The sequence below is a fragment of the Hippoglossus stenolepis genome, chromosome 11, assembly GCF_022539355.2.
Source record: "Hippoglossus stenolepis isolate QCI-W04-F060 chromosome 11, HSTE1.2, whole genome shotgun sequence".
NCBI lineage: Eukaryota > Metazoa > Chordata > Actinopteri > Pleuronectiformes > Pleuronectidae > Hippoglossus > Hippoglossus stenolepis.
In genome coordinates, this window is record NC_061493.1 from 3460438 (window position 1) to 3476215 (window position 15778).

At 40.0% G+C, this 15778-nt stretch overlaps 1 protein-coding gene across 5 annotated transcripts in view; it reads right to left on the reverse strand.

Moving 5' to 3' along the window:
* The window catches only part of LOC118118215 (microtubule-associated protein 4), a 96993-nt gene that overhangs the window by 12210 nt on the left and 69005 nt on the right, over positions 1-15778 (reverse strand). For 4 of the 5 annotated variants that reach the window (XM_035171232.2, XM_035171227.2, XM_035171226.2 and 1 more), the window contains 6 exons: positions 12079-12446; positions 10313-10492; positions 8100-8214; positions 6293-6352; positions 5767-6014; positions 2330-2389 (listed from right to left, as the gene is read on the reverse strand). In XM_035171232.2, the coding sequence (XP_035027123.1) occupies positions 2330-2389; positions 5767-6014; positions 6293-6352; positions 8100-8214; positions 10313-10492; positions 12079-12446 (1031 nt within the window). The remainder of the gene's footprint in view (positions 1-2329; positions 2390-5766; positions 6015-6292; positions 6353-8099; positions 8215-10312; positions 10493-12078; positions 12447-15778) is intronic. The other variant, XM_035171231.2, reaches the window with a different exon arrangement.

Below are 15778 nucleotides of genomic sequence, written 5' to 3' on the forward strand. Positions count from 1 at the left end.
CCTTTATATTGTCCATTAGGACTCATCCTAATACTAGCAATGAAAATGTTACCCCATCATAATAGTAATAATAGTTATAGCTTTCCCCATATTACAACAAGACAAGAAAGGGAAGCTTAAGTGAAACTGGAGGACAGGGGTTTGTTACTGCATTTCAATGACTGAAAGTTTCCAAACGCAGACGACACAGACACACACAGTTTCTCTGGTTAGTTGGTTCTCTGGATGCCGTCTGTGTCTGTCCATGCAACGTCTCTTTTGCTGTAGTGTGCACACTATTCACTACCATGGATGTGTACATACTGCAGTAATGTCATTGTGGCAATGTACTGTTCTGAGTTGCAGAGGACACATCTACAACTAACGCACAGGAAATAGACAAAAAGCTCCTGTTGTATTATTCCACACTTCCAGCAATGGCATTTACATGTGTGTAGTTTTGGTCTCTTGTACTTGCTTGCTGCGTCGTCCTGTCTTCAAACGATATCAGCTTTATTTGTTATTGTTGCACTTCGGAGGGAGCTATGAGGTCAGTGGTGTCAGTGGTGACTTGCAAGAGCACATGGACTGGTGCAAATGGGGTGTACAGTCAATATGTCTGTTATACAATGACGTCAATGGCTGCCTCTTCAGTCAATTCTATTTTGTACGAGGAGTAAAATGGGTCATCAGTGCCCACTGAGGTGGAAAGATGGATTCAGAAGTGTAGTAGATGATATTGGTGAAAACGGATGTAGTTTGGTTGAATGGGGTTTACAATATATGGAAATGTTAGGATGGTATGAAAATTAAAACGTAAATTTGATGAACTTTTAGAGTTTTGATGACTGCTGTGTACAATACTAGCGCTAAAGAGCAGAGATTTTGAGTTTGTTTTTTAACTTGTATGTTCGATATTTGTGTATTTATCCAGATAGTGTTTTTCCTGGGTTGTTCTCACATTGTTTTTGCATTAGTTTTAGTATCTGTAGTGTCCAGAGTGGCAGTATGTCTGCTGTAATATGTGTCCGTGTCCCAGATAAACACAGACTGATGCAGCTTACACAACAACTTAAAATAGGCACATTAAAAACTGTATCATGACAGAGAATGTTATCATTTAGGGAAACTACTCGGGACAGATCCCAGTATTTTAAATACAAGCATACAACAACGGTAATGCTTCTATTTCTAAAAATTATCAGGTCTTTGTTTCTGATTTCAAACCTGTGGCTAAAGTTGGTAACTTTTGGTAGCTAACTTTTGCTATGGATTAATGTGTAACTGACATTAATACAGCAATAATTCACCCTATTTACAGTTCCTAAGTGTTTTTTATACTGTTTTTGATATTTTGTAACAGTGTCAAAAAATAAAATGTATTATTTATTATCATTCATTGACAAAAATAATCTTATTATTGTGGTGCCACAGGTGACAACTGGGACAAAATGCTAATTTGCCAATGCCCTGAATGTATCCATGATTTCGGTCTCGCTCTCAGTTAAAGGTTCAGTGTGTAAGATTTAGGTGAAAGGGATCTTTGGCAGAAATGGAATATCAAATTTTCATTAGTGTGTTTCATCTAAATTGTACGAGTTGTTGTTTTCTTTACCCTAGAATGGGCCTTTTATATTTACATCTGGTGCGGGTCCTCTCTATGGAGGCAGCCATGTTTTTTTTACAGTAGCCCAGACTGGACAAACTAAACACTTTTTGAGTTTTTTGAAAACTGAAGGTTACCACAGGTTCTCTGTCATGTTTGGAAGGGGAGGTCGAGGTGAGGGGTGTTCAGCTGAAGCATGCAACTTCACCACTAGATGTCACTAAATTCTACACACTGGACCTTTAAGTCAACTAATGATAATTAATCTAAGCCCAAGGATCCTGTAAACACTGCTTGTGGCCACGGTGGCAACTGTTCAGCAAAGGTTATAATAGATAGGATCAAAATGTATTTTTTTTCAGACAATGCACATTAATCTGCATCACTATAAATGCACCACTGTTGGGCAAAGGGATAATTTTCTACTCTTGAAAATGTATAGTTTTTTTTTTGTAAAATCTTGAATACATTATTTTCAATTATTTAAGTTGTTTATCAGAAGATAGCGACTATGGCAATAATGCCTTCAGTCTGTTTTTAATAAAACTATTCATTTATAATATTCATTATTTACAGAATCCAAACTGCAGTGTTGACTAACAGTCCTATTTACATATATTTAAATGTACTGCTAACAGGGAAGAATAAAGGTGTGGATGTAGAATGGGCTGTGTATGTGGTGAATGCAGAGAAGAGGTCGGATGCTACGTGTGAGGTGTGAGGGTGTCGATGGTGGGGACTTACTCTGGCCTTGGCTGCAGGGGTGCAGGGGTCTGATGTCTTGTTGTTCTGGGTGGAGGAGACCTGGGGAGACAACCACCCCCTGGTCAATACACCCTCCAGCAAACCACATGCCACAACACAATGGGGTGGAACAGCAGGTGGAGTGGTGGGGATATGGGGCTGGTAAAATGGATGGGGTGGGGGATGAGTGTGTGGGCTGTTAAAGCCAAACAAAAGGGGGAAACTCATTGTATGACAGCATGGAATAAACCTACATGTATCAAAACCAATCAAGTCCATTAGCCAAATGTGTGGGTGTATGAATAACATTAAATAATTGATAGACACACCAATTACATGTGAGATTTAATTATGGGCCAATCAAATGGCAGGATTAACTGATACGTGTACACACATCTAATATACTGTATGAGATGGATGATGGCACCATCTGAAAACTGGAGCAGAACTACAGTCAGACTTTTTAAATCCACTGCGTCTGAGGCAAGAGCCAATCAAATATCAGCACACAACGAATGAGCACAAATGCACAACCAAGAAACAACACTTCAAATGTCACATTACTGAAGTGTGTAGTATTTTTCACACCAACAACACCAATTAAAACCTAAATACTGCGGATGGAAAGTTTGTTAGGTCAATAAGATGCTTTTGACATATTATACATTAAAATGTATAATAGACAAGCCACAACTGTATCACTGGGGATTGAAAGAGCCATTGCCACTCATGATGCAGGGTGGTGATGTGTCTGTGTCACTCTGACACTGATAAAAAGAGAACCTGCGCAGAAGAAAACAGGTCATAACCATTTGGAGACACAGCAGCAGCTTCCTCCTCGATGCTGATCTAAAGGTAATTGGCCATGTGATGATGTCTGAATGATACACGAGGAGGAAGCGAGGAGTCACTGTGAATATGAAACAGGCTGTTGCTAGAAAGGAGCATGCATGCTGTATAACTAGTTGGGAGATGATGTCTACCCTGAGCCCGACAAAACTTAAATGGTTTGTACACCCTGCTTTTTTTTGTATCCAGCCATTGACAGCTATATGTTAGCCTGCTCCAACAGTCAGACCAGGCAGAAGAGGTTTAAGGGAAGATGGAGCGATGTGACAGACAGGAGATGAGGATTCACTTATTTTAGAAGATGGAAGGTTATATTTTAAACCTGCGCCTCTAATGAACCTTTAAATCGACATATTGAAGCCAAGATGAAGCAGTTCCAGACTTACAGGCAGTTATGACTCATGCGAAAGAACACAAATTAACTTGAAAATCATGTAAATACATGGAGGTATGCATCAGAATGAAAATCCTAAGGAAAGTGCATAAAAGAAGAAAAAAAAATAGTAGCTGAAACAATAAATTAAGGCCACCATGTTGTGGCAAGATTTGACCATTTTTTCGAACACACATTTTTCTTGTCAAGAGTCTGAATGTTACATATAAATGAGATTGAACTAATTCATTAATGATGTCCTGCACAGGGCAGCATAGATGCCTAGCAGCTAAGCTAATAAATTAGTGTTAGCTTACAGTTACTCGTTTAAGGGGATGAAAACCAAATGCAAGAGATACATGCAAATACCAGATGTTCACAAGACCTGAACGGCCCTAAAGGATGAATGTGCAACTCTGACTCCTGGTAAATATGTTTAGTGAGAAACTTGATGGGACTTGGTAACCCTCCATGCCTCCATCCCATTTTCTGCTGCTTGCAATGTTTTCCAGCTTCAGCCATCTTACAGGTATAAGGCCTGAAGCAGTGAGCTAAGTCACCTCACCCCTATGTGAAGTCAGATAACATCTCATCTTTGATTCTAAGCTCTGTCTTAACAAACAAACCAGTTCTGTTCTAAAAAAACCAAAACAATTCAGAATCAGGAACAAACTCTGTCTTTCCATGTTACTGAAAAAACAAATCACACCAAAATCACATCACGACTGAACTGTTGCAATTCCCTATATTTAGCTCTTCCCTGCACTTTTCATTAACTTGCTTGCAGATGGTCCAAAACGCAGCTGCAAAAGATGTGCGAGCACATCAACCCTTTCCTGGCCTGTCTTCACTGTCTCCTTGGTCATTTCAATGAACACAGAGTCCGGGAGCCAGAATTCAATTTAACACTCTGCTGATTGCTTTCAAGGCTAAAATGGTTCAGCCCCATCTTATATCACAGACCTTATTCACCGAGACTCAGCTCGGTCTCTTAGATCTGACAATTCTCTCTTGTGTGTCTATCCCGGTTTTAAAATCTAATCTAGACACATTTTTATTCTGTGGCCTCTTTAATCTTTTTGTCTTCATTTGTCTTTTGTTGTTTATTCTTGTCTAATATAATAAAATGACTGACAGGTGTGGCTCCATCTTACAATAACTTTCTGAAATTAGATCCTCAAGTTGACTGTTTTTCTAAAAATGTATCTTCAACTGAAGAAAAAGCCTCTTAACAACCTCATGAAAACTACATTGCTTTGCGTTTAGTATGGGCAGGTCTATGCTGCTCTCTACTGGACAAAACTGTCATGCAATAAACGTTTTCACATTTATTTCAAGTTGAGATTTGATTTTACTGTCACATTGAAAGTTTATTTCAATGAAAATAAACAATTTGTTTGGTAATTAAAGTCACAAACTTAAATAACTGTCCTTTAAATATGGATAGATGATTAAAATATATACAAATTTTCCACCATGTTCTGGGTCCATCCCGGGGTCCTATCCCTCTAGGGACAAGTGGTCCCAACACAAGCCATCAAAACTGCCGCCCCCCAGATTCCCTCACTGTGGGTGTCAAGCATTCAGGCCTTGAACCCGTCGGCCGGTGTAGCCCACTTGTCGAGAATAAGGCAAAGGATGACTCATTTCCACATCTGTGTACATCAGTAAACTCTCAGATGTGCATTGATGTTTGTAATGAGGGGGTTATACACAGAATCCCAACAATAATATCCCTCTCTAAGTAACTGTCGACAGTTTTTTCAATCAAAGTCCTGCAATGATATTCTCAGTCACCTGAGGAAGAGTTGTTCTTCTGTTTTTCCTTCCATATTGCTTATATATTATATATTCCTTGTATATATTATTACATTAATGGATTAGCATCATGGTCACATGTGCTCTGTCTCCCAAAATCTTCAACCCTGTTTACTAAAGGATTTCCCATAGACCTAAATGCAGATGTGACCTTTCTTATTGTTCCTGTTAAACTCGAGTCAGTTTAGCAGCATGTGACTAAAGCTCCTGAAATCCATGCTGAACAATGAATCCTCTTTCAAAATCATTTTGATCTTTTTTTCTTGCAATCTTATTTTGAAATCAGAACATGATTGGATGTCAATTGCCTCATGGTACCGTGCAGTGCACCTGTGTGGAGGCATCTGGATTCTGATCATCCTGAAATAATCATTCATACCGGTCTGTTTTTTCCTACCTTTCCTCCACCGGGCTGGTACTTGATGTTGTCGATGGATCCAATCTTGGAGCGGACGTTCTTCAGGTCCGGTGCATTGAGAGGCCGAGGGGTTCGATTAGCACGGGGCACTGGCGGCTTCTTCTCCATTGGGACCTGCTTGGGCACAGGGGGTTTGGTAAGGACCCGGCGGCGGTGACTGGCGTTGTCACCATTGGTGGAGGCAGCCGGAGTAGCAGGAGTGGTGTTGGAGGCTGGGCGAGGACGGGCTACAAGAAAAAGGATAGTTACAGAATTAAGCTTTGACAATTCTTTGTAAAAGTATAAAAGCTAAACCTTAAATGTCAGTCACAATAACCTATATTCCTGTTGGAAAACCAGTATTAGCAACAATGTAGAGTTCAAAGGGTTTAAAAGTGACAATGTAATTGCATCATTAAAAGTAAATAATAGTAAGTACAAGTAAATATGGCTAGTAAAGGGGAAGGAAAGACGTTATACTCAGTAGTATGACTTCTAGTCTGTGTCCAATCTCTGTGTTAGTTACCTGTAGTCTTGGGTTTCTTGGCCTCTCCCGTCTTGCTCTCAGCCTTTTCATTCTTGTTGACTGTGTAGTAAGGAAAGCACACAACCTTAATAACACTCATTTGAAACTCAGGCTGTGAAATTTTTTGGGGACTGGTATTTTTGAGTGTGAGCAATTTTGTGTCTTTCCAAGTAAAATTTCTGATCTAGTGAACAGTAGTACTGAATACTTTAGTTTAGCTCAAATTATTTTGAGCATATCATAAAGGTTAAATAAAAAATATAGTTATGTAAATTTGTTATAGATATCCGCAACATAAGTAGTAGTAAAAACCAAACAAAAAAGGACAAAAAAAAATATTCAGCAACATAAATGAACATAGATTCATATTTCATTTTCCACCCAAAAGGAATAGGAAGAAACAACATGCTTGTCTTTTCCTGCCCCTATTCTACATTAAATCCTCAAAACAAAAATTTGAAATATAACACCATGACCACTACATCGCTGTTGACTTCTGTTCTTCAATTGTCGGACAAGACTGCTCATGTTTGTGCGATAGACAAGAACCAGGCTTTAGCACGATAGCTAATGTGAGTTGGGTTGTGTGTGGCCGCTGCCTCAGTATGACTGAATGCTGAGTCTACCGCCTTTCATCAGCTATATTGAAATCTAGTTTCCTCCTTCAGAGACAGATACTAGAAAGATATTTTTGGGGAATTAATGCAAAACAATCTGAAATCAAAAAGGTAGGCTGAGTAGTTGTTGGTTTTGGATGATAATACATTAGAGCAGATACAAAGCATCAATGCAAATGCTATTCAAATACAGTTGAGATAAAACCTGCACAGATGAAAATTGTAACATTAACAATGCCTCTTTTAGCTCCTAGTTGTGGTTTCGCAGCACATTTGCTGTTTGGTAAATATTTCCCCAGGAGTTAAAAATGAGACTCACAACTCCAAGTGAATGCTACTATCCGTGTCTGATACACAGACTTTTTGCTGTATTAGTCATGGCTTCTTTATAATAGTTCTTGTGCCCCCCTGTGGCTCAACAATGAATTATATAATTCTTCATATAAAAATTGCAGAAATGGGGCCAGTAATGGCTGATAATCCGTAGAGGGTGAAGATCTCCTGTCTGACAAATTCCTGTAGTGGATATTCTGTGTTAGCTACATGTTCCCGATTGCTCAACTGTACAGGAGATTCAATGGCTTCCAGCAAGAAGAATGTGTTACTTGCTGTCAGAGCAAAAGTGAATAATTTCACAGTTTATGGAGGTGTGAGAGCATGTCCAAACAGCCACTTGGGCAACAGTTGCAGAAATAATGGAGTTCGCTCCTTCAGCTAAAATGAACTATGCACCTTGCAGTACAAAACTCACATCGCTGTGAATTGGATAAATGAATCATATACTCTGAGGATGTTGAGCTGCAGTGCACAAAAGCAAAATGGCTGTTTGACTAACAGCTCAGACTGAGTCATAGCTCCCTCACGCAGGGAGGTGAGATACTGTTTGTGATGTGATAAAAATACCAGTCTGGTGTCTCAAAAGCCAACTCTTGAATCTGATAAAGAGTAACATATGGCAGCAATTCAGTTCGCTTGTTGCCTGGAGTGGTAGCAGGCTGCATTTTTCCAGCTACTGTAGAGAGTTCAGGTCACAGTGCAATGGCCACACTATGATCCAGCCAAAGCGGACCGGAGATACTGTCTGTGACAACAATGTTCATGTCACACAGTCAGGCACAGAGGGCGGGCAGTCACAGGTGTAATAAAAGAGATGTGACACGCTGTGTCAGTGCATGTGAGTGAGCACGTACCAGCAGCTTTGCTTGCAGGGGTCGCAGAGGAGCCATTCTTATTGGCAGCTGCACGTGGTGTGGTTGTGGCCTTTGGAACAGGTGGGCGTTTCTCAGCCGTGCCATTGTCCGGAGTCTAAGAATCAGAACAGAGCAGAAATTAGCTGTAGGTTTGCATTTTCGAGAGTCTATGGCCATGTCTGTATATGTTTATGTTTGTGTGGCCTATCATGCAACCATGACTTTAGTTCAGAATGAAAAATGGTGAAGACAAATATGTCACAAATAGCAAGGGAGGAAGGAATGACTAAGATCTTAATATTGTTTGATTTATAACAATATTGGATCTTGTAAGTATAAGAGCATTTAAAAAATAAAATGCAAAAGAGATTTATATAAAAATACATACATTTTATGAGCGGTAACAAAAGGCCCTCCTCAATATAACACAGCAGGTTCCCACTAGCGTCCTGACAACAGAATTCTCACTGACGGTGTAACTGAAGATGATCTCAACTCAATGGTTTCCTTACAATAAGAAGCTGTAAACTATGTTTAATGCAAGTTGAGGTCAACAGATACTGTTCCAGTTCCATCTTATTTGGACTTGGTGTGTGGCCACATGGTGGAGGCAAAAAGAGGGAAGGTGATCTCCGCTGAATGGTGGAGTCACTAGGATGTAGGATAGCAGCCATTCAAGACAGTATCTAGGGTATCCTAGATTCAAGGAGGTTAGCTACAGCCTAATACCTTCAGAGACAAGTGCTGAGAAGCCAATTCAATGGCAGGAGTAAGATATAAACAATGAACACTCTGATAATAACAGTCAATATGTTCACTCTACCAGTCATCAGATACCCAGCTGGAATTATTAAGCACAGCAAAGTGCTCATAATGCATGGAGGGTTTGTTTCACCCTCTACGAACAGAAGGAGGGTGAGGATTAGTGAGGGGCAGATGCAGGATAAAACAAGGCGCACCATGAATATATGAGGAAGCTGGACCCCTGGGATGAACTGGTGAGGGAGCGCCTCAGGCAGCGGAGGACAGGCGGTGATGAGGAGGAAACGAAAATATTATGGAAGACTAAGCCACTCTAAGGGATGTATAATTTCCAGATAAAGTAAGTGGCTGGCATTAAGAGAGAAAAGGCTCTAAGCAGCAGATCTATAGGGGCTGGGGTCTAGCATAGAGAGAGGACCCAAGGTGCCGGCTGCGCAAAGATGACCCTGAGACACTCCAGCAAACAGTAGCTGGGTGTAACATGCAAGCTGGGTCAGTGTACACCAAGAGGCATAACCAGGTTGCTTGGAGAGTGTACAGGATCATCTTAGGCTGCATCCATCCTATTACGTTATAGTATGAAAACGCTGTGTTTGATCTCTGTCCACACAAGTGTTTGGGCTCTGTGTCAGTTTTAGTCCCCGTCCACACTAACACACCTGAAAATGTATGCCGGTGTACACAGGAATTGCAAACTCATTGTAAACTGTGGGCTTGAAGTGCCGAATACTTTCTTCTGGAGTGGGGTCATCTGATAGGAGCCAAGTCTACGTCGTGGCTCGTGACCAAAAAGATTGCAATGTATGTATGTATGTATGTATGTATGTATGTATGTATGTATGTATGTATGTATGTATGTATGTATGTATGTATGTATGTATCTATCTATCTATCTATCTATCTATCTATCTATCTATCTATCTATCTATCTATCTATGTCATCTTATTCAAACATCTCAAGTTCTGCCCATCCACACTAAAATGCGTTTTTAACCTAAAACAGGACCAGCAGCGTCACACTTCTTTTTTTGAGCGGCTCTAAAACTCCAGAGTAGTGTAGACACCAGGTGACAAGCAGCAGAAGAGGGCAGTTGTGATAGATGTGACAAATACAGCAACATCGGAATGCAGAGCATGAGAAGAAGGGGCCGAAAGGACAACTAGAAAAGGTGTGGAAGTTCAACGTGGTCCCATGTGGTACTAGGGTATTGGGAGCTGTGGCCCCCAAACTGGGAGAGGAGCTCCAGCAGCTTCCAGGTACAACATCTGAAGTCTGTCCAGAGGACGGCAGTCGTAGTACGAAATACTGTCCAGAGTCCGCAAACACTCAGGCCTCTGGTAGAGGGGCAAACTTGAGGAAGACCCCCTCACTCCAACAGAGGCATGAGACTAATCTTTCTATATTATAATGTACAATCTGTTTATTATAATACTACATGCAGTATACTCACCTTGGTAGAAGTAGGCGGCCGCTTGGCAGCGTTAGGTGTGGTCGCCTTGGCTACAGGGCTTTTTTTATTAGTTGAGGCTGGGGTGGGGGAGGGGTGTTTGGTCGAGGTGGCCTCGCCATTGGTGGAGAGGGTGGATGGACGGGGTTTGGTGGAGTTTGGTTTGGTTGCACCCATGTCAGGCTGGTGATTATGCAATTAAAAGGAAGCCACAACAACAGCAACAAAAAAAAAAAGAGGAGGGAGGGAGCGAAAGAAAAAGTTGGAAAGATAGAGAGGAGATATCCAGCACGTAGAGAAAGAAAAAGCAGAAGTGAAATCACTGATTGCAATGACAGCATGATATGGCAGCTCAGCCAGCAACCATCTGACAACAGGCCATTAAAGTATGCAATTTATGAGCACTTTAAAAAGCTAATGAGCAGTAAAAGAAAGCATTTATGTTTGAAATGTGAAAACATGAGCAGCAGTCTAAAAGTAGAATGCGATCTGGAAATCTGGTCTTGTGTTGTCATACTCAAACACCACAAACACCCAACAACAACTGACTCAGTAGTAAAGTTGAAAGATAGATAGAGCTAGAAGCTCGGTGATGTAAGCAGCTCTAAATGGGCTAGTTCTGTAGTGTCCTGCAGCATTTACTCCTCGTGTTATTATTCAATAAAACATGGCAGGGCAATATGGCTGAAAAAAACTTGGACTTGAATCATAGTTTTAAATTGATTATTTTTCAAAAGACTTAATTCTAGAGGGTTTCATATAAAAGAGTGTGATGACTATTATTAATATTATTCCTCTAAATCCATTGTTACGTACATTGAAAAATTACAGGTAAACCACCTTAACCTGTAGTGAGTGTCAGCGCAGACTGAGCAATAAAAGGTGGAGCAGACTGAAGATCTAGAATCTGTCCAATGTGTCTTTTTTTCAGTCTGTAAATCTCATAGTCGCCACCCTTCAATTCTAGGAAGATCCCCAGAGTCGAGGAGAGATCCCTGGAATAGTCCCATAAACTGCAGCTGGAGTCCAGCAGCTGTTGTGTAACTTATTTACTGTACTGTTGTGACTGAGAGTTCATATCATTCTACATCATTTTTTGACTGAAAATACACTTTAAAATCATCTTTCGACTTTCACGACGTCGAAATTTTACACGTTATGCAAAAATAAAATTCAAATTGCTCATTAGATTTCAATTGGGGTTGGGTGAGAGATTTTCACTACATACTTATCATATTTAAAATGATTCACGATAACGATAGTATCAGGATATCTATAGAAAATAATGCTATTCATCTTCAATTCACTTAATTGTGTATTTTGTGTGATGTTGGCTGAATATTAAAAAAAATACTAATACCCACTAGGGGAGTGTGAATGTGTTTGTTTATAAGTATTATTAACATAAAATGTCACTGTTATCGTAAATACTGGTAAATCATAACACTCCCATGATGCATCTCCCACCACTAAGATTAAAGGTGAGTGAAAGCTCATTTTTCCAGTCATGTATTTGTATCATTGAAATCTTCCTTATAACTGTGTAAATAACATTCTTCTCTTCTCTTGTACTCAGACAGAGAATAAGAGTGGATGGTGCAACACAGTTTATAAGTTACACTGTGGCTGTGGCAGAGTTCAACACTGTGACCACCGGACACCCCTGCTCCACCTGAGTGTGTGTATCTGTATGCAGCTATTTGATTTGGACAGCAGTGTGTTTTAGTATTCTGCTGGAGTGTGTGTGTGAGTGTGTGTGTGTGCCTCACCTTGCTCTTGCTGTCTGAGCTTGCCAGGGTCTTGCTGCCGTTGCTATTTGGGGACTTGGCTGTGCCCTTCCCTCCCTTCTCCTCCTTCTTCTCAGCTAGCTTCTTCTCCTCTTCCTTCTTCTCGTCTTTGTTGGTCTTCTCTGGCTTGTCCACCTTCTCTGCCTTCTCGTTGGCCTTGTTCTTCTCCACATTCATCTTCTCCGTCTTTTCCTCGTCTTTGAGAATCTTCTCAGACTTCTGGTTCTTGTCCGGCACATTGTCTTTCTTCTGCTGCTCCTCTTTCTCTTTCTTGTCGAAAGCTTCAGTCTTCTCTGTCTTCGTGGACATGATGTCCATCTTCGGCTGTTTGTCCTTGTTGTCAGATTTCACTGTGAGGGAGAGAATGTCATTGTCACTGTTATTCTATTTGATCAAAACCATAAAAAGTAAATGGATATTTTTTACTAAATATTGGAAGAAAAAAAGCACAACTTGATTGTAATAAATATCTTTAAAGCTGTCACTGTACATCAACCTTTGTGATTGTTATAAAACAGACACAGAGCTTCAATGGAGTTTGTGTGATAAACCAATAGGGATATGCTTATATTATGGTTATTGACACAGTTGATGAGAGATATATAGAGCAAATGTTTACCATTGCTATCAATGGAAGTCTTTTGACGGTTTAATACATGCAAAGTAACTTATTTCAAGCAGATAAGCCACAATGGAAAAGATAAAGGGCAATTCAAATATGTATTTACTAATTTGCAACTGCTATGGTTTTGTTAGTTTTGTAAATATGTTTAAGGGAGATATAGTCATTTAGTTTTTTGTCATTATGTGACATACAATCACATCATAAAACCAGTTTTCACTGGCTGAATGTACAGTCACTTCATCACTCTCTCTATAGATCATGGTCCCTTTTTTTGCAACAGATGATATTGTACTTTTAGATCATGTATCCTGGATCACCCCCTAAAGTTACAAGGCTACGTTAGTGTTGAATCCCCACTCTCACCAATCCAGGGGTCAGAATACATAGTTCGAATTTGTGAGGGCAGTTTGTTCAAGCTAAAAATGGGCTGCTTATTTCCACTTAGAAGAACAAACTCGACAAAGCTGCACACGGTTATTTATCAGCCAGTCATGCAACTGACTCACTGTCTGACACTTCTGCAGATACTGAATGTTCTTTTCCAGTTAGCTGAAATTGCAAACTGCAGTTTTGTTATTTATAGATTTGGGGCAAAATATCACCTGCTGCTTACCTGCCCTGTTGATTTACCTCAATAATATTAGACACATGGAGTTTTGTAAAAACATGTGGCATAAAATAATTGTATAACTTCTCCATGCACCGCTCCACCACTGCTGATGTCCCACTACATTCTGCAGTTTTATATTGTTTTCATATTCAATGTCACGACTTTTTACACTCTTGTTGCAATTTTGTAGGACTGAGGGCGATGACTAATCACAAATGGAGATCATCATTTTGAAACAGTTCCCACACCAAATAAAAGGGAGCAACAAAACCATTTCTTCAGAAAAGATATATATCTTTTAGCTGAAGCTGAATTTCTCTGCGCACAAGACAAGATCTGACCATCAGGAATTCCCCTCAAAACTTAAGCATCAATGTTTGTCCATAGTCAGTTCTTCTGACTTTAGTTAATGATGCCAAAACAGAACTTTACAAAAGATATTTAAGTGTTCTCTGTTCATACGCAGGAAACAGTGTCTCCTCTTTGGCTCTGACCACTCATTAACAAGCTTAACAAGATCACAGGTCCCTCCAGGGTGGCACCTGGCACCATTCAACCTTGTTTGTATCAGCACTTTCTTAATAAAGAGCAGGACAAGGTGCATGGAGCTGCCATGATGCATGTCAGGCCGCTTACTGATGCTGGCTGCATACCTCTGATATGAACTGGTTGCTACTGTGCAGATGACCGTTTCCTGTCATTGAACGCAATCGCACTGCACATCTACATTAGCAGTGCAGTGTTCATTTACATTGTTCTTCTATTTTACATAATTTTAAATAGGCATGTCAATAAACTATAACTTTTAATGCAATGAAGAGTCGGTGATGAAGTCATTTCCTCTGAGCTTATTAAATACAAGTAGCTATCCCACAGCAGCTATACGAGTATCTCCTAAGTGAGAGTTGTACAAGCGTATTTATACACTTGTCTGACATTGACACACATAGGTCAGGGTGTAACAGAAAATGACATCCTACACTTTGTACTTGATTTTACAATTATCAATTCAGTGGGCCTCATGCAAGAACCATTGGTACTAAAAGGTCTGTTCTTAGATTGTGTGTATGAGTGATTTAAAAGAACCTGCCAATTTTCTCATATTTGGGCCCAGACCTGTTGTAGGAGTCCAATGAAATGTGTTTTTCACTAATGGATTGTCTATTTCATTACTGAGGTATAAATAAATACCTAAATTACACGTAATAATTATGTTGCCATTTTTCTGTTCAACTCTGCAACAGATTGTTGTCGTACGATGGTGAGCGCACAAAATAATTGGCAAGCATCTTGCATAGGGTGTGCAAGGAGATGCAATGCAAGCAATTTTCCCATCATTTAACCCAAATTCAATACTTTATCTAGGTGATTGATGTTTTGCTCAAACTCCCAGGCACATGACACCTTGTCAACCAGCAGACAAGAGAGGAGCGCTCACACAACAAGTGTCATATTTGTGCTGTGGTAGAGCACGTAATTGGTGCTGTAAAGGCCGGGTGGATGAGCCTTGACACGGGTGGTGGCGAGCAGATCTACACGTCAGAGACAACATGTCAGATTTTGTAATATTGCAATGGATGAAGGTGTAGACTACGGATCCAGCACTAACAGAAAGCATATTCGTGCAACTTTGTGTAGTGTTGCAGTTGTTTTTTCATTCATATTAGTGACAGAGACAGGGACCTGGACCTCCTCCTGTTGTAGTTTTTAAACTACTTTCACATAGAATGAGTTTTTCTTTATTTCAGTGACTATGACACAGCATTAACAGGGCTGCTTTAGTCGGTCTCTTCATTTCACTTCTGATGCTGCTATTAAATCTAGACTTTCCTCTCTGAGATTGGACCACAAACAGAATAATCTTCCATCCCTCATATCAGCTCTGTCCTCTGCTGAGGGAGCATATTTTCCTTGTCTAAACAGTAACTATAAACCCATTAAAACAGACTTGATTTGCTGCAGCTGGTGCACGAGGCTTCACAGTGGCACCTACTTGCTTCATGAATTTTAATGTCCTTGATTCCAAGATTCTTTGCAGTGTTTGGTCCTGTCTGATTTTCTGTCTGACATATTAAATATGCAACAGTATTATATATTTAATACACAGCAGGAAAAGAACTGCAAAAACGTTATACTCTAGACAAACAAACAAATGAAAAAATCTGCAAAATCTTGCTTGGTACTTCCTTAAATTACAAAGAAAATGCCTCTCATGTTCATTTATATTTGGAGAAATGTAAAAACAGAAATCAATCCTGGGAGTTTGTGGTCCTGACCACCAAAGAAAATGAAAGTCCAGGCATTAATGATTAGTCCACTGATTCTGCATTGCACTTCTATTGTTAGGATGTCTCATCATTAATACCTCGACCAAGCAGGTCATATTTTCATCCATGTCCATTGTTGGTTTGTATGTTTCTGAGCAAAGTTACGCAAACAATTACTAC